Genomic DNA, 25,315 nt, shown 5'->3' with positions numbered 1-25,315 from the left:
GACATCGGGTTCCTCATCCTCGGAGTGTAGAGTGGCACCACAGGTACCGCAGAAGAAAAAGGCGGTACCGGTGCCTTCGCTTACGAGCGGATTGCTGCTGTCCTGCAAGTGCAACTTAAGGAGCAGTTGCAACAACTCCTTCCTGCACTTTTGACACCGAGCCTTCCAGTCCCTGTCCGGTCTGAGCCACCGGTACCGACAGTGGAGCGCCCTCTTTTATCGGCATCCACTTTGTCAGTACCGGTTCACACTGCTTCCTTGACTTCGATGCCAATCTTAGCACCGGAACCGAGAGCTCAACACCAGGCGGTGCAGACTTCGGTACCGACGCAGCATGTCACATCTCCTGGTACCGTGTCTATGAGGTCAGGTAAGTCGGTGCGCAAAACCCGACACCTGGAACCCTCCACTCCGGAGTCTCGAGACCGTGGCTCTCAGATTCGGGACCCTGATTTGTGGGGTGACTCTGAAGAGCCCTTTATGTCTGAGGGTGAGTGTTCCTCTGATGAAGAGGATCAACTTGTTGCTGATCCCTCTTCTAAGCAGGATTCCACATCTTTTACCTCTTTCTTAAAAGAGATGTGTGAATCTCTTTCTATTCCCTTGGAGGCTGAGTCGAAGAAATCCAAGGCATTCCTTGATGCTCTGGACTTTGACCAGCCTCCAAGGGAATTTCTCAAACTTCCTCTCCATGACATCTTAAGAGAGACTTTTTATAAAAATTTAGAGACTCCCCTGACTGTACCGGCCCGAGCTCCTCGTAAATTGGACTCCTTATACAAGGTTATCCCTATTCCTGGTTTTGACAAACCTCAGCTCCTGCATGAGTCTCTTTTGGTAGAATCCACACTTAAGAAATCAGCGGGAGCTAGTGTGTATGCCTCAGTCCCTCCTGGCAGAGAAGGAAAAGCCATGGACAAATTTGGCAAACGTTTATATCAGAATGCCATGTTAGCCAATAGGTCAGGGAACTACGCTTTTCATTTTTCATTTTATTTAAAGCGCCTCATTCAAAACATGGCTGCTTTTGAAAAGTACCTCCCTGACCGCAAGAAATCTGCATTTCATGCCTGCTCTTCCTCTCTTCTCCAGTTACGCAAGTTCCTAGTTCGGTCAATTTATGACACATTTGAATTGACTTCTAGAGCCACGGCTATGTCTGTTGCCATGCGTCAGTTGGCATGGCTCAGAGTCTCAGAGCTCGATGTAAATCATCCGGACCGCCTAGCAAATGCTCCCTGCTTGGGTGATGAGCTCTTCGGAGAGTCCATGGATTCCACCACACAAAAGCTGTCTGCCCATGAGACTCGGTGGGATACTCTCCTGAAGACTAAGAAAAAGACTCCACCTGCTCGGCCTTTTCGCCAACAATCTGCCTACCAGCGCCGCTATGCTGCCTGTCCCTTGCCACCGGCTACTCAACAGCCTAGACGTCAGCATCAGTAACAGCGACAACCACCTAGGCCAGCCCAGCAGCAACAGGTGAAGCCTCCTCCACCACAAAAGTCTACCCAACCCTTTTGACGTGGTTCTCCAAAGCATAGCCAGTATTCCACCATCTGCCAATCTCCCTCGACCCATAGGAGGACGTCTTTCTTGTTACACCAGCCGTTGGGAGAACATCACATCGGATCAGTGGGTCCTCAACATCATCCGCCACGGCTACTCTCTCAACTTTCAGACACGTCCTGCACAAAGTCTGCCAAGAGAGTCTGCTTTGAACACCTCTCAGTCTTCTCTCCTTCTTCAGGAGGTTCAATCCCTCCTCCTCCTGAACGCCATAGAGGAAGTTCCTCTAGATCAGAAGGGGCAGGGATTCTACTCCCGTTATTTTCTGGTCCCCAAAAAAACAGGGGATCTCAGACCCATCCTAGATCTTTGCGATCTCAACAAATGCTTGGTCAAGGAGAAATTCAAGATGCTTTCTCTGGCAACTCTTTATCCTCTTCTCCATCAAAGCGACTGGCTATGCTCCCTCGATCTCAAAGAGGCATACACTCACATTCCGGTCAATCTGGCCTCCAGACAGTACCTCCGCTTCATGATCAATCATTGTCATTACCAATACAAGGTGCTGCCCTTCGGTCTTGCCTCCTCTCCAAGAGTGTTCACCAAATGTCTGATTGTGGTGGCTGCCTTTCTACGCTCTCACCACCTTCAAGTCTTTCCTTATCTGGACGATTGGTTAATCAAGGCCAATTCATCTCAAACAGTGCTCCTGGCCACCAACCAAACCATCCTGTTTCTACAGCTTCTGGGGTTCGAGATCAATCTACCCAAATCTCATCTCATCCCCACTCAGAGACTTCAATTCATTGGAGCGGTGCTGGACACAGTCCTCATGAGAGCATTCCTGCCGTCCAACCGTCTTCAAACTCTTCAATCTCTATGTCAGCAGGTGCTTCCACAAAGTTCCATCTCTGCCAAGCAAATGATGATACTCTTGGGTCACATGGCCTCCACAGTTCATGTCACACCCCTCGCACGTCTTCACCTGCGCACTCCTCAATGGACCCTAGCTACCCAGTGCTGGTCCCAAGCACCGGATCCTTGCTCACGACACATATCTGTGACATCATCTCTTCATCATCATCTAATCATCATCTAATCATCCCCATGGCTGTCACTAGAAAAAGTTACACAGGGTACCAACAATATAGCTCTTACTCTGTACTACATCAACAAGCAGGGTGGGACAGGCTCTCGCCTCTTGTGCCAGGAAGCCCAGAAGATTTGGGCTTGGGCCACAGATCACCAACTATTCCTGAAAGCTATCTACATTCAGGGAGAACAGAATTCCTTAGCGGACAAGCTCAGCAGAATTCTCCAGCCTCACGAGTGGACACTCGATCCTTTAACTCTACAGTCCATCTTTGCTCAGTGGGGCACTCCTCAGATAGACCTCTTTGCAGCTCCTCACAATCACCAGCTGCCCCTATTCTGCTCCAGACTCTACTCCCCTCACCGTCTGGCAGCGGATGCATTTCTCCTCGATTGGTCCAATCTGTTCCTGTACGCTTTCCCTCCTCTGCCTCTCATGTTACAAACCTTGTTCAAGCTCAAGAGGGAACGAGCCACCATGATTCTGATTGCTCCACGGTGGCCCAGGCAACATTGGTTCTCCCTTCTACTTCAACTCAGTTCCAGGGAGCCTTTCCTTCTTCCACTGTTTCCTTCTCTGCTTACACAACATCAGGAGACCCTTTTGCATCCCAACCTTCCATCTCTGCACCTGACAGCTTGGTTTCTCTCGGGCTGACTTCTCATGATACTCTTTTGTGTCAGCCCGTTCGTTCCATTCTGGATGCCTCCAGGAAACCGGCCACTCTGCAATGTTACCATCAGAAGTGGACACGGTTTTCTTCCTGGTGTCTTCTTCATCATCATGATCCCACTTCCCTTGCAGTGGAGACCTTATTGGATTATCTTCTTTCTTTGTCTGACTCTGGCCTCAAGTCTACTTCCATCAGAGTCCACCTCAGTGCTATTGCTGCTTTTCATGAGCCAGTTCATGGAAAATTTCTCTCGGCTCATCCCTTGGTGTCCAGATTCATGCGGGGTCTTTTCAAAGTGAAACCACCTCTCAAAGCCCCTCCGGTAATCTGGGATCTCAATGTGGTTCTTTCCGCCTTAATGAAGCCTTTTTTTGAACCTTTGGCTACCGCTCCTTTCAAGTTTCTCACTTGGAAGGTACTTTTCCTTATTGCTCTTACCTCTGTCAGGAGGGTCAGTGAGCTACATGCACTAGTTGCTGATCCACCTTTTACAGTCTTTCATCATGATAAGGTGGTTCTGCGTACACATCCAAAGTTTCTCCCTAAGGTTGTCTCGGAATTCCATCTCAACCAATCCATTGTTCTGCCTGTCTTCTTTCCGAAACCTCACTCTCATTCTGGAGAACAAGCTCTGCATACTTTGGACTGTAAGCGGGCTCTGGCTTACTAAGCCCCACAGATCAGCTCCCCAACTCTTTCTGTCCTTTGATCCGAATAAATTGGGACGTCCTGTTTCTAAACGTACGTTGTCTAATTGGCTGGCAGCGTGCATTTCTTTCTGTTATGCTCAGACCGGACTGACACTGGAAGGTTCTGTCACGGCCCATAGAGTTCGAGCTATGGCAGCATCTGTGGCTTTCCTCCGCTCCACGACTATTGAGGAAATCTGCAAGGCTGCTACTTGGTCCTCAGTTCATACTTTTACATCTCATTATTGTCTGGATGCTTTCTCCAGACGGGATGAACACTTCGGCCAATCTGTTTTGCAAAATTTGTTTTCCTAATGGCCAACCTTCCCACCATCCCTCTTTTTGTTAGCTTGGAGGTCACTCATCAGTCAAGAATATGCTGCCTGCTTGTCCTGGGATAAAGCACAGTTACTTACCGTAACAGGTGTTATCCAGGGACAGCAGGCAGATATTCTTGCGTCCCACCCACCTCCCCGGGTTGGCTTCTTAGCCGGCTTATCCTAACTGGGGACCACGCGCCTCCGTCGGGCGGAAAGGCACTCGCGCGTGCGCGGTGCGGCCTGCTAGAACTTTCCAAGTTCTTAGAGTGCAATCACTCTAAAATTGTCCGTACCGGGGCTCCGTCGGTGCCGTCACCCATCAGTCAAGAATATCTGCCTGCTGTCCCTGGATAACACCTGTTATGGTAAGTAACTGTGCTCTATGTACTAAGCATGTTGCCCTACTTACTACACAAAAAGTGTGACTTGGAAAAATCCCTAACCAAATTTCTGTGGAAAACCAGACATCCACGGATTGCAATACACAAACTCAAAAACGATAAGTGAAACGGTGGTCAACTTTCCAGATTTTTTTTAAATACCATCAAACATTCATAATGTGCCAAGGTTCCTTATGGATCCTTAATGAAAATATATCTGACCCACCCCCATGGCTGTCACTAGAAAAAGTTACACAGGGTACCAACAATATAGCTCTTACTCTGTCAGCATTCCCCCCTTTAAAACAACATAATTGTATCTTCCGTTCTACATATAAGGTATTCTTGCAATATGACAGCTTGATGAAGATCAAATGGAAGAACGCTACTCTTATCTCATTATGGAATAATATCTTTAAAATTAAAAATTTTGCTCTGAACTGGCCTACATGGCAAAAATATGATATATGGACATTGCAAGATCTTCTTGATAATAATCGCTGGCTGTCTTTTGAAGAGGTTTGTAATAAATTTAGTTTACCAGCCAATCAATATAACAATTGGCTTCAATTGAAACACTGTTTGCGCCTCGATCCCAGACCTTCTATTGTTGAAACCTAAGCCTGATCTCTTTCAACATATCAACACGATAGCTCCACTTAAAGGCACAGCCTCTAAATGGTATGCATTGTTGAGACAAACCTCTTCTGTATCTATCTCACAATTGATGAGTGCATGGCACCCGGACATAGAGATTACTGCTGATGACGAGTTTTGGCAAAAAGTGTGGACTAGAGTAGTTAAATTGACTCAATCGGCTATTGTAACTTAAGTCACTTAGTGATGCTCATTGGGAAATCTTCATGCACACTTTCTACTGACACTACGTGTACGGGTTTTGCAATGTACATCTGACAGAAGACACTAGTTGTATTGTCTTATAATCAATATTCTTTCACAGAATATTGCCTGTGATAGGTGCAACTAGATGGTTTCTTGCTTTAATTACTTCTGTATATTTCTAGTGATTATTGTAAATTTTATATAACCAGAATGCAGCAGCTAGATAGAATCCAATATAAAGCAATTATGCTATGTCATCAATTTTTTATATGGCACGATTCCCAAATTTTTAAAGAGTTTGATGTCTGGTTACCAACCATCCAGATCATTATGTTCTGAAAATTCAGCACTGTTGAAAACAAAGGCCAATCCCAAGTATGTGGAAATGAATGCCATGACTTTCTCATGTGCAGGAGTAAAACTGTGGAATGGGCTTGTTAGTCAAATTCAGAAATGTGGGGATAGGAGTTCATTCAGGAAATCGCTGAAAATGCAATTATTTGTTGATGCATTTCTTTGAGTATTTGACCTATTGTCTATCTGCTTTTGCTTTTATCTGTTCTGACCTGTTTCAATATCGGGGGATAGAATGGAACCTAGGCACCTCCGGCTGTGCTAGAGAAACGAAGTTCCTGGAAACTGTAGGCGATTGCTTCCTGGAGCAACTTGTCAAGGAAAACACAAGAGGAAACACAATTCTGGACTTAGTTCTAAATGGGCTGCGAGAACCGGCACAGGATGTAGAAGGGACCCTGGGAAACAGCGATCACAATATGATACACTTCAACCTGGAAATAGGGGCGAAACGTCGGTCCAGAATGATGGCCACGGCCCTAAACTTCCGAAAAGGAAATTACGAAGGGATGAGATGCATGGTAGGGAAGAAAATTAAGAAGAGGATAAACACTATAAGAATGCTGGAGCAAGCTTGGTCTCTTTTTAAGGATATGGTCACCGAGGCGCAAAATCTATATATACCACGTATCAACAAGGGATCAAAGAGGAAAAAGAATAAAGAACTGGAGTGGCTCACTGTAGAGGTTAAGGAAGCGATCAAAGTCAAAAAAACTTCAAGGAGGTGAAAAACTTCAAGCCGTTCTTTCGATATATTAAAGGAAAACGACCCGTGAAGGAAACAGTGGGACCGTTGGATGACCAAGGAATAAATGGAGCACTAAAGAAGGACAAAGAAATTGCCGATAGACTGAATACATTTTTTGCATCTGTATTTACCAAAGAGGATATACACAGCATATCGGAACCCATCAGGCTATATGCTGGAAGCGAAAACGGGAAACTGACAGGGTTGACGGTCAGTCTAGAAGAGGTAAACAGGCAGATTGATAGGCTTAAGAGCGATAAATCCCCAGGAACGGATGGTATCCATCCGAGGGTCATCAAGGAACTGAAAGGGACCATAGCTGAACTGCTTCAACTAATAGCCAATCTGTCCATCAAAACAGGAAATATTCCGGAGGACTGGAAGGTGGCGAATGTTACACCGATCTTCAAAAAAGGTTCAAGGGGAGATCCGGGAAACCACAGACCGGTGAGTCTGACCTCGGTACCGGGAAAGATGGTAGAGGCACTGATCATTGATCACCTTGACTGAATCGGTCTGATGAGAACCAGCCAGCACAGTTTCAGCAAAGGCAGATCTTGTTTGACAAACTTACTGCACTTCTTCGAGGAGATAAACAGGCAGAAAGACAAGGGCAACCCGGTCGACATTGTATATCTGGACTTTCAGAAGGCGTTCGACAAGGTTACATAGAAACATAGAAGATGACGGCAGATAAGGGCTATAGCCTATCAGGTCTGCCCACTCTACTGACCCACCCCCAAGTCTACTATCCTAGGGATCCCATTCCTGGTGAGAGGTTCCCTTGGCTTAACCCTCTAAGGGATCCCACATGGGCATCCCATTTGCTCTTAAATTCTTGCACGCTGTTTGCCTCGATCACCTGCACCGGGAGTTCATTCCAAGAATCAACCACTCTCTCAGTGAAGAAATATTTCCTGGTGTCGCCATGAAATTTCCCGCCCCTGAGTTTGAGCGGATGCCCTCTTGTGGCTGAGGGTCCTTTGAGAAAGAGAATCTCTTCCATCTGTGATTCTTGTAGTTTTGATGTCTTCTTTAATGTATAGTGCCACCCCTCCCCCTGACTTTCCCTCTCTGTCCTGATGAAATAAGTTGTATCCCGGTATAGCCATATCCCACCCATGAGAGTCTGTGAACCAAGTTTCGGATATTGCCACCACGTCAAGGTTGGCATTCATTATTTCGGTCTCTAATTCTAGAATCTTATTGCCTAAACTGTGTGCATTAACATACATAGCCCTCCATACCCCGTGATTGCTAAGTCCCTGTGGGGAGTTTCCCACCTGGGGTAGTGTGACTCCTAGAGAATTGTTTGCAATGGGGGCACTTACTTTGGACTTAGAATAGGAGTTTCGACTCACCTCGTCAGGATCATTCCTTACTGCACTTGTATCTGAGTGGGTACCCTCCCCCAACTTACCTAGTTTAAAGCCCTACGAAGCAGGCGGGCTAGTCGGTGTCCAAAGACGTGCTTACCCCTGCTGGTCAGATGGAGTACGTCTGGTCCTTGAAGTCCTTGCAACGCCTCTCCATGGTTCAGGAATCCGAAGTTCATTTCCCGGCACCATCCTTGAAGCCACTCGTTAGTTCTCAGTATACGCTCATCCCTGGCACTTCCTTTGCCTCTAACTGGGAGGATCGAGGAGAACGACTACTTCAGAAAATTGCGAGCCATGGAATCGAGGGAGAAATACTCATGTGGATTAAATACTGGCTGGAGCATAGGAAACAGAGAGTGGGGGTAAATGGGCAATACTCGGACTGGAAGAGTGTCACCAGTGGGGTGCCGCAGGGCTCGGTGCTTGGACCCGTACTCTTCAACATCTTTATAAACGATCTGGACATAGGTACAATGAGCGAGATGATTAAATTTGCGTACGACACAAAGTTATTCAGAGTAGTGAAGACGCAGGGGGATTGCGAAGATCTACAATGTGACATAATCGGGCTCAAGGAATGGGCATTGACATGGCAGATCAGGTTCAACATAGATAAGTGTAAAGTGATGCATGTTGGTAACAAAAATCTCAAGCATGTCTGGGGTGGTACTTGGAGAGACCTCCCAGGAAAGGGACTTGGGAGTTCTGATCGACAAGTCAATGAAGCCGTCCATGCAATGTGCAGCGGCGGCGAAAAGGGCAAACAGAATGCTAGGAATGATAAAGAAGGGGATCACGAACAGATCGGAAAAAGTTATCATGCCACTGTACCGGGCCATGGTGTGCCCTCACCTGGAGTACTGCGTACAGCACTGGTCACCGTACATGAAGAAGGACATGGTACTACTCAAAAGGGTCCAGAGAAGAGCGACTAAGATGGTTAAGGGGTTGGAGGAGCTGCCGTACAGCGACAGATTAGAGAAACTGGGCCTCTTTTCCCTCGAACAGAGGAGATTGAGAGGGGACATGATCAAAATATTCAAGGTACTGAAGGGATAGACTTAGTAGATAAGGACAGGCTGTTCACCCTCTCCAAGGTAGGGAGAACGAGAGGGCACTCTTTAAAGTTGAAAGGGGATAGATTCCGTACAAAAGTAAGGAAGTTCTTCTTCACCCAGAGAGTGATGAAAAATTGGAAAGCTCTCCTGGAGGCTGTCATAGGGGAAAACACCCTCCACGGATTCAAGACAAAGTTAGACAAGTTCCTACTGAACAAGGACATACGCTGGTAGGGCTAGTCTCAGTTAGGGCACTGGTCTTTGACCAAAAGGGCCGCCACGTGAGCGGATTGTTGGGCATGATGGACCACTAGTCTGACCCAGCAGTGGTATCTCTTATGTTCTTATGTTTATGTATGTAACTTTATTGTAAACTGTTTTGGAATAAAACAGTATAGAAATTTTTTAAATAAATAAAATATTTGAACTTAAAAAAAAAGCATTATCTTACTGGGAAAACACTCTCAATTTATTATTTCACTTTATATTGGTTTGTAATTTGCACACTAGTGTATACCGATTATGGTGTGCAGCAAAAGACCAATGTGCCTACTGAATGTCTGAGCTTTTTTTCAGAATCATCTTACTACGCATCACATTTTTCTAAATCAGTGTTTCACGCCGATTTCAGATCTTTTATTAATTTTTTCCAGTCATGTAAACTTTTAAAGTTATGACTAATGTTAGTTTATAGAGTTTTAGCATATAGGGTTTTAAGAATTGCAGCATCAACTTAAAGAAATGTTGCAGTATAACCGAATTCGCGAGTATTAAACCCGTGAATTTGGAGGGAGAAGTGGTATGATTTATTTTTGTGAGTTGTTTGGATTGTCACGGCGCAATATCCAGCAGTAGTCGGCCATCATACACTCATTCCAGAAACCTTGGTAGCAAAGTTCTATTAACTGAATGTCCTGGTGAAAATGTTCTTCTTGCTCATATAATCTAATCTAAACCTTACTCACCATATCAAGATTTTCTAGAAAAAAGTCAAGATGTGAGTGCAAAAAATATATTTTTAATGACATGCGACAGCCAAGTTTCTGATATGAGTCAAGGAGATTCTGAACTCCTTCCTTGTATGAAGGAGATTTATGGTTGCCCAGAAAGTTTTCCACTAACCACTTGAATGCCTCCCAATAGTGCTGCCCGATTTCCTATTTGAATCGATTCACCGATTCAAATCTGGTGAATCGATTTGTTGTTAAGAAAAACAGGACTCACCGATTGAAGTCGGTCCCGAGACCCATTCACGGCGTTCAGGCTTTCCCTCTGCCGCCGTCCACCGGAGTCGTTCCCATCTAATGTAACTTCCTGTTTTGGGAAACCGGAAATTACATCAGAAGGCCTTGGGAGCGCTGAGTGGACCTTCTGCAGCGTGCCTGCTGCAGCAAAGCTTTTATTTGTATTTTTGGGGCGTGCTGGCGGCATCAAAGCTGATAATTGGGGGTTTTGGGGCTGGTTCTCTCCTTTGCGCCGCGGAAGCATTTTTCCTCGCCTCCCCACGATTCCACAGTGTAAGTATGAGAATTGGGCAGTGGGGCTGGGGAAGCTGAGAATCGGGCACGGGGGCTTTGGAAGCTGAGAATCAGGCAGAGGGACTGGGGAAGCTGAAGCTGAGAATCGGGCTGGGGAAGCTGAAGCTGAGAATTGGACAGAGTGGTTGGAGAAGCTGAAAATTGGGCAGGGGCTGGGTAAGCTGAGAATCAGGCAGGGGGGCTGGGGAAACTGAAGCTGAGAATCGGTTAGAGGGGCTGGGGAAGATGAGAATCGGGCAGAGATGCTGGGGAAGCTTTAGAGATTGGGAAACTGAAAATTGGAGGGGAGGGGTGCTGGGGAGGGGGAATATGGGCCACTTTCTTTGGGGATACTCTGGGGAAGCTATTTACTTTCATTGTACCTAAACTATTATTCAGTAGTTTGTTCAATCAAACATTCAGTCTGCACATTGAACTTCTATGACTGAATGTTCTGCATTCACTCATAGAAGTTCAGATAGAATTTGATTGAACAAACTAAATTTTTTCTACTGAATAATAGTTTGGATGTTCCTATTTTTGACATGATATTGCCTTGGTTAAATAAAATGTTTAAATTTATAAAGCTGTGTCATTGAAAGTGAATCGAATTGAAAAATAGATTCAACAGGGTGAATTGAATCGAATCAAAATATTTTTCTCTGAATCAGGCAGCACTACCTCCCAAGCTTCAAACTCAGGTGCTGAGTGATTGCTTAAAATCTTCATCCTGCATAACGGACTTGATCTGTGAGCCTATAAATATCTCTTCCTTCAGTTTTGTGTTTTTTTAAATAAATCTTTATTCATTTTCATTCTAAAAACAGTGCATACAAAAATTGCATAACAAGTTGCCTGAAAAAACAGCACTTATATCCATCAGTGAAATACATAAGAATAATTTTCACCCCCTCCCCCCTGATTTCAATATATTCAAGATACCCTTACAATAACACTAACAACTCATAAATAAGCCAGTCCCTAAACATTATCCTTCTCCCTCCCACCCACCCCCCTTCCCTGGATGTAAAAAGTATAACCAAAAGTAAAGGGAAAAACCATACAGTTAGAATCAATAAAATTGGTCAATGGACCCCAAGTCAGATTAAACCACTTAATATTGCCTCTTTGTTCAGACATCATTTTCTCGTAACGATAGCACAAGCATATTGAATTCCACCAAAAAGTAAAATTTAAGCGGTCATAGTTCTTCCAGTTTTTCATAATCATTTGGATGGCTACCCCAGTCATTATACCCAATAACCTTCAGTTTTGCAGTGCTGATTTTTGGAAATTTCTTAACAAGATGTTGAAAACCTGGCAAGTTTGCTTTACCCATGGCCTTTACCAGGTTCTTCATCAACCCCAGCTTGATATGAAGAGATGGAAGAAATATTTTATGAGGATCCACCAATAGCATAAATTTCACACTGCTGGTCCCTGGGTTATAGGTACCCCTCAGCTGCAAGACACGCTTGACATAATGTTCAGCTGTAGATCTGCTATCCCACAAGCACAGGAAACAGCAGTATTTAGTGAATCCTTGCATTCCATTAGCATGCCTATGACCTTCAAATCACCACAGATGTTCCACTTGTGTATTTTATAACCGATTGCTTCTAGTAAATTCTTCATATTCTCATATGACTCCTTTAGATGAGTAGAATGGACAATTGGGATACTTGGTTTGGAATTTCCGTTGTGCAGTAACACTGCCTTCAAGCTTCTCTGAAGAATCAATGAACAGATGCCATTCATCTGGACAATGCACTTGTGACAAACTGTTGAAGAGCCCGTTGATGTCATGACAAAAACACAATGAGCCATTTATAGTGAAGAATGTTAAGTTATGATTCCTTCCTCTGTAATGAGTTATATTAGCATCTTTTGCAAGCAAGTGCTTTTGCTTAAGCCTTGAAGCAAGAAGTTCTGCTTTTTCTTTTGAAAGATTTAGATAACGAATAAGATCATTGAGCTCAGCTTGTGTAAAGGTCTCTGGTTCTGAATCTTCATAATTCACATCAGGATGAGATAATTCTGGATTGTGACCAGCTGCTGCATCATCATCACATTCCTTATCATGTTCCAAAGAAGCAAGTCCATCTTGTGGAGGGACAGGCAGTGAGTCATCATGAGGAACAGGCCTAATAGCAGAATCCAGAGTAGAATATATAATTTTATGCTTGGTTTTAGCTGAGAATCCATTTGTGTTCACAAGGCAAAAGTAGCAATCTTTAATAAGGTCTCACGGTTCCCTCCATATCATTGGGATTGCAAATGACATCACTGCCTTTCGTCGATTGAGCCAGTCAAAAAGTCCATTGGAACAACTGGTACAGATGATATGTGGAGCCCAAGACATCCTGGCCACCCAGTAGACAGCCAAAGTACAATTTGTATACCTTCTTCAGATCTACAGTAATTGGGCGATGTGCTTGCGTCGTGAATGAACCACAGACGTAACGAAACCTATCTGGATGATTAGTACAATGTCTTGGCATGATAAAGACTGATGTTAATCACCATAAATAATGTCTGTAGCATAAAAAACCAAAGACAACTGTCGTTTACCCTCCTTATATGTTTATCCTATAAACGCATGATATATCGGCCAATTAACATTTATAATTATATATAATGAGCCTCATCATAAAAATATGACGTGCTAGTAAAAACTAAACACAGATTTGAAATCAGCATGAAAAATGCTACAAAACCCACCCAACATTAGCTCTGATGAAAATGATGTGTTAACCTGTGTATTCAGTTGAGCTTGGGCTTTGACCTTTCAGCTCTCATAGCTTAGACTACACACTGTGAAGGTACACTTAAAATATTGAATTTAAATATAAAATATATTATATTACAGTTTTTCTATCAGTAGCAGTCCCTTTGGTTTGATGCTTCTCATAAGTTCTGAGGAGCGTTTTTGTTTTTGATATTTTTGTGTTCCTGTAGCAGGGTTTTTGTTGATTTTTCTGTAATTATGTAGGCATGCATTATTTTTGGCTAACTTCACCTCACCTTTTTTTTTTTTTTAAGTGGACCCTCTAGATCTCGAAGTAGGTCGAAAAGTAGAGGTCGATCTTCCTCCAGATCCAATTCAAGGTCTTCAAAATCCTCCCGTTCATACTCAAGGTCACGCTCTCCTTCTGGTTCCCGCTCCAGATCCTATTCCCGGTCACGGTCCAGGTGAGTAGTTGGCAAGCAGTCCTCAGGTGAGCCATATAATGCACCATATTTACTTCAGTTAGATGCCCTGTGAACTTCCTTCAACTTGTTTGCTGTGTGTGCTTTGCACAACCTGCAAACTTAAGACATACCCTTGTTGTTTGCCCACTGTCTGAGATTCTCATACAAAAAGAAAGTAGAAAAACAGCTGAAAGAGTTGACTCCTATCATCTCCATGGAAGTGTCTTTAGAGAGATTAGCAGAGCAAACTGAAATATATGATATGCTATCTCTTTAATTTTACTGTTGGTGTGTTGTATGAGAACAATCCTAGTTGCATTGGTAAATTTGCAGCCTACCAGCAGCACACTCCCTGTTGGTAACACAGGTCCTGTATTGTCAGGAGAGGACAGATTTTTTTTGTGTTAACATTTGAGTTAGTAATGGTGCCATCAGTCAGTTTTTATATTAGGTTTTGTGATTTGGTTCCTAAATATGCACATACCTTTTTCAATCCCAGCACAAGTGTTATTGTCTTTACAGGGTGGGTGGGGGAGAAGAGGGAGATCTGAGAGAGCATCATGAAGACTGAAATACACCCTTATTTTCTTTTAGAAGCAGAAGTAGGTCCCGCTCTTCTGGCAGTCGATCCCGTTCCAGGTCTCGATCGAGATCTAAATCGTATTCACCTGAGAGGCGCCGCCGCTCCCGCTCCCGCAGCACCACTCCTCCGTGAGTATCAGCAGCTAACTCCCCTCCCTCCCCATCTCACCTACATGTCAGCCTCACCTCCTGGGGCTATTTATTGTAGCCTTTGCATTGTAGAAACCACAAGACAAGCTGTCTAAAGCTAAGTATTTCAATCACATCACTGTGCGATGCCCAACCAGAGCCAAGATAGCTTAATATCTCAGAACCTTGGTGGAATGCTTTCCTGTTCAGCAAGTCCTGAATATATAATATACTTGCTGCACAACCAAGCCTTATGGATCAGTCATGCATCTCAATTTAAAAAAATAATTTTTCATGTAATATAAAATATTAAGTGTAATACATATAAAATTGCACCAGCTCTTATTTTTTTAAAATTCATATTATAAAGGACCTGGTGGTATATGTTGATTAATTGTTGTTTAGTAGCTGTAACAAGTTTTGTCATTTAACATAAAGCACTTTCTTAAAATAACCCTTTGATACCAGGCTGTGTTGATGATTCCCATTTATACATAGCAAATCCCAGAAATGCTCTGCTGTGAATGTCTGATGATATTGCATATGTTCAGTTACTGGAGTCCAAAAGAGAGGTGTCAGAAAAAAAATCTGCAGCAGGACAGAAGATGGAATGAAGAGTGGATCCCAGGTGTAATAAAAGTAGTTCTTTATTTTAAACAATCCTAAAAGTGCCTGACATGGGCCACATTTCACCTAAAACAGGACTGCATCGGGGCAAAATTCAGTTCATAGAGTGTCACAATCACACACACTAACAAAGCACGCTAATGGTCAGTACAGATTTGTAATCAGCTTCTTAAAGTAGATGCTACATAACAGGCAACACATTATGGCAGCTACTTTAAGATAACTAGACTAAAGATCTGTGCTGAGTGTTAGCGTGTGTGATTGTGACACTCTACGAAATGAATTTTGCCCTTGATGCAGTCCTGTTTTGGGTGAAACATGGCCCTCGGGTACTTTTAGGATTGTTTGAAATAAAGAACTACTTTTATTACCCCAGGGATCCACTCTTCATTAGGTCTCATATGTTAATAACTACATTTGAATTGAAAGAGAAACAAATGAATAGCAGTTAAATTTAAGAACCTACCAAATGTTTCATATGTGCGTTTCCCCTTTTACGGCTGTTTTGCTGAATTCTGGGCTTTCATTCCTCTAAAACTCTTGGATAAAGTAGTGTGGTTGCTGTTTTAGTCCACTTTTAAACGTTAATAAATAGAAATAAAGCAAAGGAAAAATGATAGTTTTTTTGTTGGGCTAACTTATTTTTCTGTTTCTTAAAACTTCTTGATGATGGTGCCAGATTTTGTAGTTGCGTTTGTGATGTCACTTTTCATATAACAATATAGATGAAAGATTGTTTTTTTAAATATGAGCTCCTGACATTTTTTGCTTGTTTCATTGTTGAGGAGCAGCAGGTTGTGGAAGGCTGAGCCTATTTGTACGATAAGTTGTGGAAGAAGGGTAATTTATTTTCCGTTATAAATGAATTTACATGTCACTGTATTCATATTTTATCTTGGTGATATGCAGCTTGTGACTTTAACAGCCCAGAATTTTGTGGAAATCGTGGAACAGAAAGAAAGGATCCTGAGATACAGTTGTAAGGCTAAGTGAAGAGAGTCAGATAGTATGGCTTATTGTTGTTTGGCAGAGATGACATTAAGTAAAGGCAGAAATGGGTCCAAACCTTGTGGATATTTTCATGTTTGGTTCATTAGTGTGCTGCTTAGAGCTATCACTAGCCTACTCCAACCACAAATAAGAACATAAGACATGCCAATGGTTGATCCCTGCATCCTCTCTCCAACAGTGTTCAATCTGGGTCAGTTGAAAGTACTCAGCAGATTCTAATAGCAACTTTCCATGTTACTATCTCCCAAAAGCAGGAGGTGGAGAAACTCAGATGTGGCTGATTATTTATGGACCTGTCTCTCAGAAATGTGTTCAGACTTTTTGAACCCAGCTATGCTACTAGATTTAATAATTCATCTGATAACCAATTCCAACAGTTAATTACACATTGACTGGAAAAAAAAAAACTTCTTAATTTTTTTAAAATTCTTCTACCATAGAATGTCTCCCCTAACCATGGTATTGTTTGAAAGAGTAAATAGCCTTTATTAACATTTTCCACTCCCCTTATGATTTCATAAACATCTATCGTATCTCCTCTCGGTTGACTCCTCTTCAAGCTGAAGAGCCCTAACAACCTTTTTAACTTTTCCTCATAATGAAGCGCTTCCTCCCTATGCCCCCCCCCCCCCCAAATCAATTTTTTTCAGTTTTTCCACTTTTTCTAGTCCTGCTATCTTTTTTTTTTTTTTTTTTTTTTGGCAATGCCATGACCAGTTGATACCCTCTAGTTAATAGACACTTTTTGTTTTTTGTTTCTTCACACCTGCTAACCATGCTGATTACTTTTTTGATTGCTGTTGCATGCTGAGCTGACATAGCATATTGTCCATAATATTGATTCTAGCATAATTTACAGATATTAATATGAGCTTTAGCAGATATGGTTCTGGGTTTACAATATAGTATCAGAGACAGTATAATTTGAAAACAGTTTTCCCCCTGATATATGAACCTTGTTTCATAAGGACTTGTCTGTCTTTGACTGTAAGAGAATGGCTCTGAGAACTATACCTCCTCCCCTATATGCATGCTCTTTGTGGACATCCAGACAGACCCCCCTCCCCCCCAAGGACCAGATTGAGACTTGCTTGATCTGTATTTCCCTTCTCTGGAAGGCTCTGGGACACCCCACCTTTTATCTGATGGGGCTCTTATTTCCCCAAGTCTGTGGTGTTATGATGCTGAAAGAGCTGTTTTCTTTTCCAGCTCAGCACCTGGCTTAGGGTCATCAGGAGCGCCCTCTGTCCCAGACCAAAGACTTGGCGAGGAGAATAAAGGGCACCAGATGTTGGTGAAAATGGGTAAGAATCCTTTGTTTGTGATCCAAACCACCCCTTCTATCATGGCCAAAAATAGTAGCACAGAGATGGCAGAAGACCATGTTCTAGAATACATTCTTTTAGCCCCTTCTGTCCCTACCCATTTTGATATTTGGGTTCTTCCATGTCCTCTCTTGTCTTGTCAGATATTCAGTTTTCCTGACCTGACTGAGGACTGAAAGGAGAGAGCCTTCTGCAAGGCTGAGCCACCCCATCCACTGTACTAATTAAAAAATCTAATCCTCTTTCCCACTTCTAATGTGCCTGAACTTGGCCTGCAGGAAAGCCCAAACTCTCCCCAAAACGTTATATTTTCCTTCCCCCCCCCCCCTTTTTTTTTTTTTTTTGTATTATAGCTTATGGCTTTAAAAAATAATGCTAAGACCTGCATTTCCACTGCTGACATTGCTTGCGTGCCCCCCGCTGTAGGATGGAGTGGGTCTGGCGGACTCGGTGCTAAGGAGCAAGGAATCCAGGACCCCATTAAAGGGGGGGATATCCGAGACAAGTGGGATCAGTACAAGGGTGTAGGTGTCTCTCTGGATGACCCATATGAGAATTACCGCAGGAACAAGAGCTACTCCTTCATCGCACGTATGAAAGCGAGAGATGAAAGTAAGTGCGCTTCTTCTGCTTGCTCTCTGAGTGAGCTTTGACTCGTCTTAGTGACATCAGAGATAGAACCCCTTTAATGCAAGGAATCTGGATTTGGCTTTTTAAAAATTCATACATACAGTGAAGTAAACTGCTAATGATTTTGCTAATCCAATAGCATTATTGGCTGCCAGTAATTTATTCCTTTTATTTCTGTATTTTTGGTTGTCTTCTGTATTTGTGTATTCCATTTTTTTATACAGCAAAAGCAGTCTTAGCTAATTCATGTTTGGTTTATTTTTGTTTTATTTCCTTAACAATTATTTGAGTTTAAATATGATATTTTTCCTAGGCATTGCTTTCTTTTTCTGTCAGACCTTTCCACTAATTGTGAGGCCTTTCCTTCTTTGTGCAGATTTGAAAGCAGGCGGAAACTTCCCAGGTGCTCCAGCTCCCACAGCCAATGGTAATTTTACCTAGGCCCTACCCTGGGAAAGCCATAACTGTTTTTATATCTGCTGTGGGATAGAATCCTGCACTTGATAAAATAAGCCAGTGAGTCAGCTGGTTTTCATGTATTAGTAGAACTCCTTTTATTTGCAGTGGTCAGTACCAAGAGGATTCCCAAAAATGTGTAATTTACAGAAAATAAAATCCAGCTGTGGAATTTGTACCAGACATGGTCAAGTAGCTTAACTTGGTTTAAGGAGGGTTTGGAAAAGCTCCTGGAGGAAAAGTCCATAAACAATTATTAGCCAGGAAAACTTGGAAAAACTAATGCTTATCACTGGGAGCAATTGGCAAGGAATGGATCTGTAGTTTGAGATCTGCCAGGTACTTCCTCATGTGACCAGGATTGATTACTGTTGGAAACAGGATAATGGGCTTGATGGTTCTGTTGTCTGACCTTGCATGGCATGTCTTATGTTAGTATTTCTAGGTGGCAGCTCTGAGTGGATAGCTCGCACCTCTTCCTTCGCACTTTGGACTTTCCTGTGAAGAAAGCAGGTTCTTCAGTGGATTCGCTCTGGAACTTGTTATTCCAAATCCAATGCTATAAGCTCTGTCAACCATCTGTTACATGGTTAATATAATATACAAGGCTGCGTGTATTTGGCAGCACTATAGAAATGATGTTTAGTAGTAGTCTGCCATTGCTGCCAAAAATGCTGTTACCAGGAGATGGGCAGTGCCACTGATCATGCTATGTCTGCATCTGCACATGCACAGGATGGAGCTGAAGCGCTAGCTTAAAATGTCTCCACAGCAAGCAAATTCTGGATAATGGAAGCAAGGCCTGAGGATTTTGTAAATAGGTCTTTTGGATAAAAGGAACTTGACTGAATTTTAAATATGAGAGCATTCTTACTAACAGTTTTAAGCTAGACTACAATAAAAATATCACTAGCTCATACGCTTTTCTGTTAAAGCCTTTCAGGAAGTCTAGGTGTAATAAATTTGCTTGTAAGCTATGTGCCACAGAGGTGGCTGTAAGTTAGATGTGTAAAGTGCATAGGGATTCTGTTTAATGAGAGATGCTATGAAAACAGATAAAGCTTGCTTATTTTAACCCCGAGTCATAAAACTGAAACACCTGAGTAATGCACAAGAAGTAAACTTTTCCAAGGGAAATGAACCCTAGAACCTGGAACCTTGAGGTCTACTTGAGCCACACTATCAGAAAAACCTTTTATAAAAAGGGTGATGAATGAATGTACTGTATATACTTGAATATAAACAGATTTTGGGCCAAAAACTAGGGACCTCTGTTTATATTCGAGTCTACCCTCCCAATAGTGCCCTTCTCCACCCAGAGCCGGCAGTTCCCCCACCGTCATCCCCCCTGACCTGGCAATTTCCCTGCGATCAGCATTCGCCTCTTTCCTCAGCCATTTTAAGCACTGAGAGAACATGGGCAGGAGCGAGTGAGAATTGCTCCTATCCCATACCTTGCTAGACTACCAGGGAAGTGCGGTAGGCCTGGAGGGTCCCTACCGCTGGGTCTGAGTTGTGCCTCTTTGGGGTGGGGGAAAGAGGGAGGGGGCACATTAATAGTGAGGAAATTGCCAGATGGGGGGGGGGGGTGTTTGCCAGTACAGTGCAGGCATAGGCAGGACAGCATCAGGAGGGAGGGTGGGTTGGTTGGAATGCCTGGGGGATATAGGGGAGGATGGTAGAATACTATTTTTCCTCTAAACAAGGGGGGTAAAAAATGGTATCTCAGTTTAAACTCAGCTTGGGTTTATATTCAAGTATATCCAGTAATGCTTTTCTGGGGCAGGGAGTAGAAGTTAACAAAATAACAAATTAATGCTTTATGTAATATTGTAAGCATGTAGCTCAGGGTATGTTATATTCAGATACGTAGAATAGTTTCCTGTTCCTGGAGGGCTACAATCTAAGGCAGGGGTGTCCAACCTTTTGGCTTCCCTGGGCCGCATTGGCCGAAAACAAAATTTCTGGGGTCGCACAAACATGCAAACGCTGCAGCAAGAAAGAGGAAGGAGCTGGCAAGACTGTAAACACCCGGGGGGCAGCAGAGGAAAACACTGCATCGCCCTCTACCGGGGCTACACAAAATACTTCACGAGGCCGCATGCGGCCCTTGGGCTGCAGGTTGGATACCTCTGATCTAAGGGGTGAGATGGGATTTGATATACAGTACTACCTTTCTGTGGTCCCAGTCAAAGTGGTTTATATATTATATAAAGGTAAGCTTATACTTGAAGCAATGAAGCATTAAGTGACTTGACTGAGGTCATAAGGTGTAACTGTGCAATTTGAACCCTGGCCTCCCTAGTTTTAAGCCTGCCACTGTTCTCAGCCATTAGGCTATTCCTCAGGATACTGTTAGGGTGCTTTGTAAAGGCAAATTACTTGTGCCTGTACTTAAATATAAATAAAACAAGCTACATAAGAAAAGAATGGAGTTAGCATGGAGGCCCATGGTTCTAAAAAAAAAAAAAAAAAAAAGAAGGCACAGGCACAGCTTAGCTGCATATGTTCAAATGTTAGAATGTACTTTGGAGTTTTGGGGCTACCATAGTGAATGGGAAAATGGTTAAAAGTCTTGTGGAAATGCAGGTAATCATACCATTGAATCTGTTTGACTGTATGCAAATAACATAATTGGAATCCCTGGTCTATGTGGTTCTAAGAGACTGGATGTTTGTTAAAAAGACCACACTACTATTGTAAACCAATATGGACAGTGCTAGGTGTGAACTAAGTAGGGGATTTTGTATGTTTAGCTGATGATTGATACTAATCCTTTGCTCTCTCTCTCTCTATCCTAGTGAAACAGGAAGACCAGGATACACCACCCCAGGAATAAACACAGGGATACAACAAAAAAGAAAACATCCTGCATTTTTTTCTTCATCCTCTGTAAATTAGCAACACTGTCAGTGTCCTCCTGTACAAATCGGAATTTGTCTTAAAAAATTATTATATTTGATTTCGTATTAAATCCACTATGACAGACTGGAAACAATTGCACACCTTTTTATTAATTTGTTATACATAAAATCAGCTGTGTTTTCTAGGGATAAGTACTTCAGACTGCCTAATTACAGAAATAGTTCCAAAGTTTGACACATGCAGGGCATTAAATTATATGTGTTACTAGTTTCTACATTACCTACTTCTAGGGCCTGTTTTACAAAGCCGCAGTAACAGCCGCGAAGTCCATAGAGATTTAAAGGGCTTCGGGGCTGTTGCCGCGTGGCAGCCGCTAGCGCGGCTTTATAAAACAGGCCCCTAGTTTTCTAGTATTATATTTTCAGTAATTCTTCGATTGAGAAAAGATTGGAGTCTCCTTTTATTTTTTATTTATTGGTTTTAAATACCCCTAAGTATTGGCTTTTAGGAGTTTAGTGTTATACCTCGAAGGTCTAAGCATACTTCTGGATAACATTTTTTTATTACTTTTTAAACTAAAATAGGCTTTTATAATTTACTGTGTATCTCTTTTCAAATTAAGTATGGTCAGATCAAATTTTTTTGCTAAACGCCTACTAGACTTTAGAACAGTACAAAATAAAAATGTGTTCTATCCCATATAGTAAGTAAATCCTTTCCAAACCAACTCCTGGCTTAACCCTTTAATTGGCAGATGGTGAAACAGCTGCTTTACATAACTTAATGTAAATTTTTTTATTACTTTTTAAACTAAAATAGGCTTTTATAATTTACTGTGTATCTCTTTTCAAGTTAAGTGTGGTCAGATCAAATTTTTTTGCTAAACGCCTACTAGACTTTAGAACAGTACAAAATAAAAATATGTGTTCCATCCCATATAGTAAGTAAATCCTTTCCAAACCAACTCCTGGCTTAACCCTTTAATTGGCAGATGGTGAAACAGCTGCTTTACATAACTTAATGTTGAACAAGAGCAACAGTGCCAAGGTAACAGGCATTTGGAGATGCAGATCTCCCATAAGAGCCATAGAAACACATGTTGCTTCTGAGCAACAATACCAAATAAAGGGTTAAAATGGTTCACAGTCATAAGCGCGCCGGACAAACGGGCGCCGACAAATTGGAGCGGACAATTGAGCGTAAGACAGTAGCGCGCCACACAAAAGCCTTATTTTAAAGGGCTCTGACGGGGGTGTGTTTACTAAATACTGTTCGCGCTGCCATTGGGGATGGTTTTGGGGGTTTGTAACCCCACTAAATCACTATATCTAAGGATCAGGGCCCGCTTTTACCAATCTTTACACTCAATATCAGAACCCTATATGAATAATGATCTAAACTCTGCAACACTACAAGGCCTTAATTGTATACACATTCATCCACTCAGTCAACCACACACAGGGGACACAACAAGGAAAAAGAAAAAGAAGTGGAGAAAAAGGCCTCAGTTCAGCTTCATTTGGCCAAAAAAAACTCCACTCCTTCAATAACTTCTCCTGCATGGAAACAAAAAATGTCTCTAAGAAAAAAGCAACTAGAGTAGCCTGCAAAGCAGTATCAATTAGCTGGATTATAGTGCCTTTGCTCGATTTACCCACTGATATCATCATCTTCTTTTTGGAGGTGTGCTAATTGATACTGCTTTGAAGGCTACTTTAGTTGCTTTTTTCTTAGACATTTTTTGTTTCCATGCAGGAGAAGTTATTGAAGGAGTGGAGTTTTTTTGGCCAAATGAAGCTGAACTGAGGCCTTTTTCTCCACTTCTTTTTCTTTGTTATGTCCCCTGTATGTGGTTGACTGCGTGGATGAATGTGTATACGATTAAGGCCTTGTAGTGTTGCAGAGTTTAGATCATTATTCATATAGGGTTCTGATAGAGTGTAAAGATTGGTTTGTAACCCCCCCATTATGAGGAAACTTAACTTTTTCCCTATTTTTAGGGGAAAAGTTAAGTTTTCTGTATAATGTAGGGGGTTACACCCCCCCAACACGGCAGCACGACTAGTATTTAGTAAACTGGAGGGGTTCCCCTACACCCCCCCCCCCCCATCGGAGCTCTTTAAAATAAGGTTTTTGTGTGGCGCGCTGCTGTTTTGCGCTCAATTGTCTGCTCCAATTTGTCGGCGCCCGTTTGTCCAGCGCGCTTATGACCCATCACCATTAAAACAAGGTCTGTAGCTCTTTTTCACCGTTCATTTTAGTGTGTGCATCCAGTCAGCTTTAATTTCTGTTGCTGTCAGGAACTAAAATTTCAGTCCACATAAATCCTTTGGCTTTGTCCCATCGTGGTAGCGTGACTGTTTAGTAGAAATAATTTGTGAATCAAAGTAAGGTCCCAAATCCAATTGTGATTGCATCTCTCTACCGATTTCTTTTTTTTTTTTTTTTTATCTCGGTCAAATACATTTTTGTAAAGATTTAACTTTGCTTTTGTCTTTGTGTTCATTCTCACTTCTAAATGTCTTGTGCTCTGATATCTGAATCTCATATTTGATAGGGGAAGAAAGGTCATTTCACAAAGTATATCTCAGCCAAAAGGTCTAATTGTTCTAGGAAATTTAAAATCTGAGATAATTTTGGACAATTGGAATGGTCTCCATAATAATTTTTTATTTCATTAAAAAAATGCTTCCTGAAACTTTTAGCTCCATGGTCATTCAAAAGTTGTGGTGTATTGGTTACCAAATCTATAAACAAAAACTCTTGACCAATTAGCTATTCATTGACAGGCTCTTGAGAAAAGGTGAACACTAATGCTGACAGGTCATGTGATTATGATCAGCTGCCACAACAACATCGCAAAGTACTCAAGTTGAAACCTTTAAACGTTTAGGACTCTGGCCTTGAATTGAAGTAATGCCTCTGTATCTGCTGTGTCTGCCTGGTTGTGTGCCCTCTGCGCCTGCTGTGGTCTCCTGCTCTTCAATATTTACTATTATTTTCTGATTCTAGATCCTCTGTGTTCATCCCATGCTTTTTTGAACTCCGTCACCGTTTTCCTCTCCACCAGCTCTCTCGGGAGCATATTCCAGGCATCTACCACCCTCTCTGTAAAGAATTTCCTTACATTGCTCTTGAGACTCCCACCCCTCAGCCTCAAATTATGCCCTCTGGTGTTACCATTTTCCTTTCCCTTGAAAAGATTTTGTTCTACATTAATACCTTTCAAGTACATAAATGTCTGAATCATATCTTCCATTACTCCTTTCCTCTAGGGCAGTGGTTCCCAACCTTGTCCTGGAGGACCACCAGACCAATCGGAATATGCATGAGAGATTTGCATATATATAACTTCTGGTGGAATTCAGTATGCCATATATATAAAATGGAGCGTACATTTGCAACACAAAGAGGTTATATTGATAAGTTTAAGAAGATTTGGGGACCATTAACAGACTTTTGCAATGAATGATACAATTTTCCTATAATAAGATATTTGATAAGAGGGGATGTGGGTGGGTTTATTTTATTCATCTCATAATATAAATAATTTATCATTATATCTTGTTGTATTGTATGCAATTTTCAAAGGGAGGGGGTGGGTTTATAATTTGAGTAATATTGGTATACTTATTAAATATATACTTTTTCAATATTATAGTAAAGGATTATATAATGATATGTATTTACAGTGATGCTTGAAGGAATATCAAGTATGTACTCAATGAAATTGTATAAATTTATGATACACTTGTTATATGAAAAATGAATAAAAAACTTAAAACGAGATTTGCATATAATGGAAGCGACAGGCATGCAAATCTGCTCCATACATATTCATTAGGGATAGCCTGAAGACCTGATTGGCTTGGTGGTCCTCCAGGACAGGGTTGGGAACCACTGCTCTAGGGTATACATATTCAGGGATTCCAGTC

The 25,315-nt window shown here is 42.2% G+C and overlaps 1 protein-coding gene across 7 annotated transcripts in view; it reads left to right on the top strand.

The window, feature by feature from the left end:
- The window catches only part of CHERP (calcium homeostasis endoplasmic reticulum protein), a 155,827-nt gene extending 133,328 nt beyond the window's left edge, over positions 1 to 22,499 (top strand). For 6 of the 7 annotated variants that reach the window (XM_033955330.1, XM_033955329.1, XM_033955325.1 and 3 more), the window contains 6 exons: positions 13,606 to 13,755; positions 14,350 to 14,466; positions 17,314 to 17,408; positions 17,856 to 18,041; positions 18,436 to 18,486; positions 21,317 to 21,368. In XM_033955330.1, coding sequence (XP_033811221.1) covers positions 13,606 to 13,755; positions 14,350 to 14,466; positions 17,314 to 17,408; positions 17,856 to 18,041; positions 18,436 to 18,486; positions 21,317 to 21,354 — 637 coding nt within the window. In that variant the 3' untranslated portion in view covers positions 21,355 to 21,368. Of the gene's footprint in view, positions 1 to 13,605; positions 13,756 to 14,349; positions 14,467 to 17,313; positions 17,409 to 17,855; positions 18,042 to 18,435; positions 18,487 to 21,316 lie in introns of all 7 variants that reach the window. The other variant, XM_033955331.1, reaches the window with a different exon arrangement.
- The last annotated feature ends 2,816 nt before the right edge of the window (positions 22,500 to 25,315 follow it).

Source organism: Geotrypetes seraphini, chromosome 8, assembly GCF_902459505.1.
Source record: "Geotrypetes seraphini chromosome 8, aGeoSer1.1, whole genome shotgun sequence".
Taxonomy (NCBI): domain Eukaryota; kingdom Metazoa; phylum Chordata; class Amphibia; order Gymnophiona; family Dermophiidae; genus Geotrypetes; species Geotrypetes seraphini.
The sequence above is the reverse complement of the archived record's forward strand: the minus strand, read 5'-3'. Positions and strand labels throughout refer to the sequence as shown.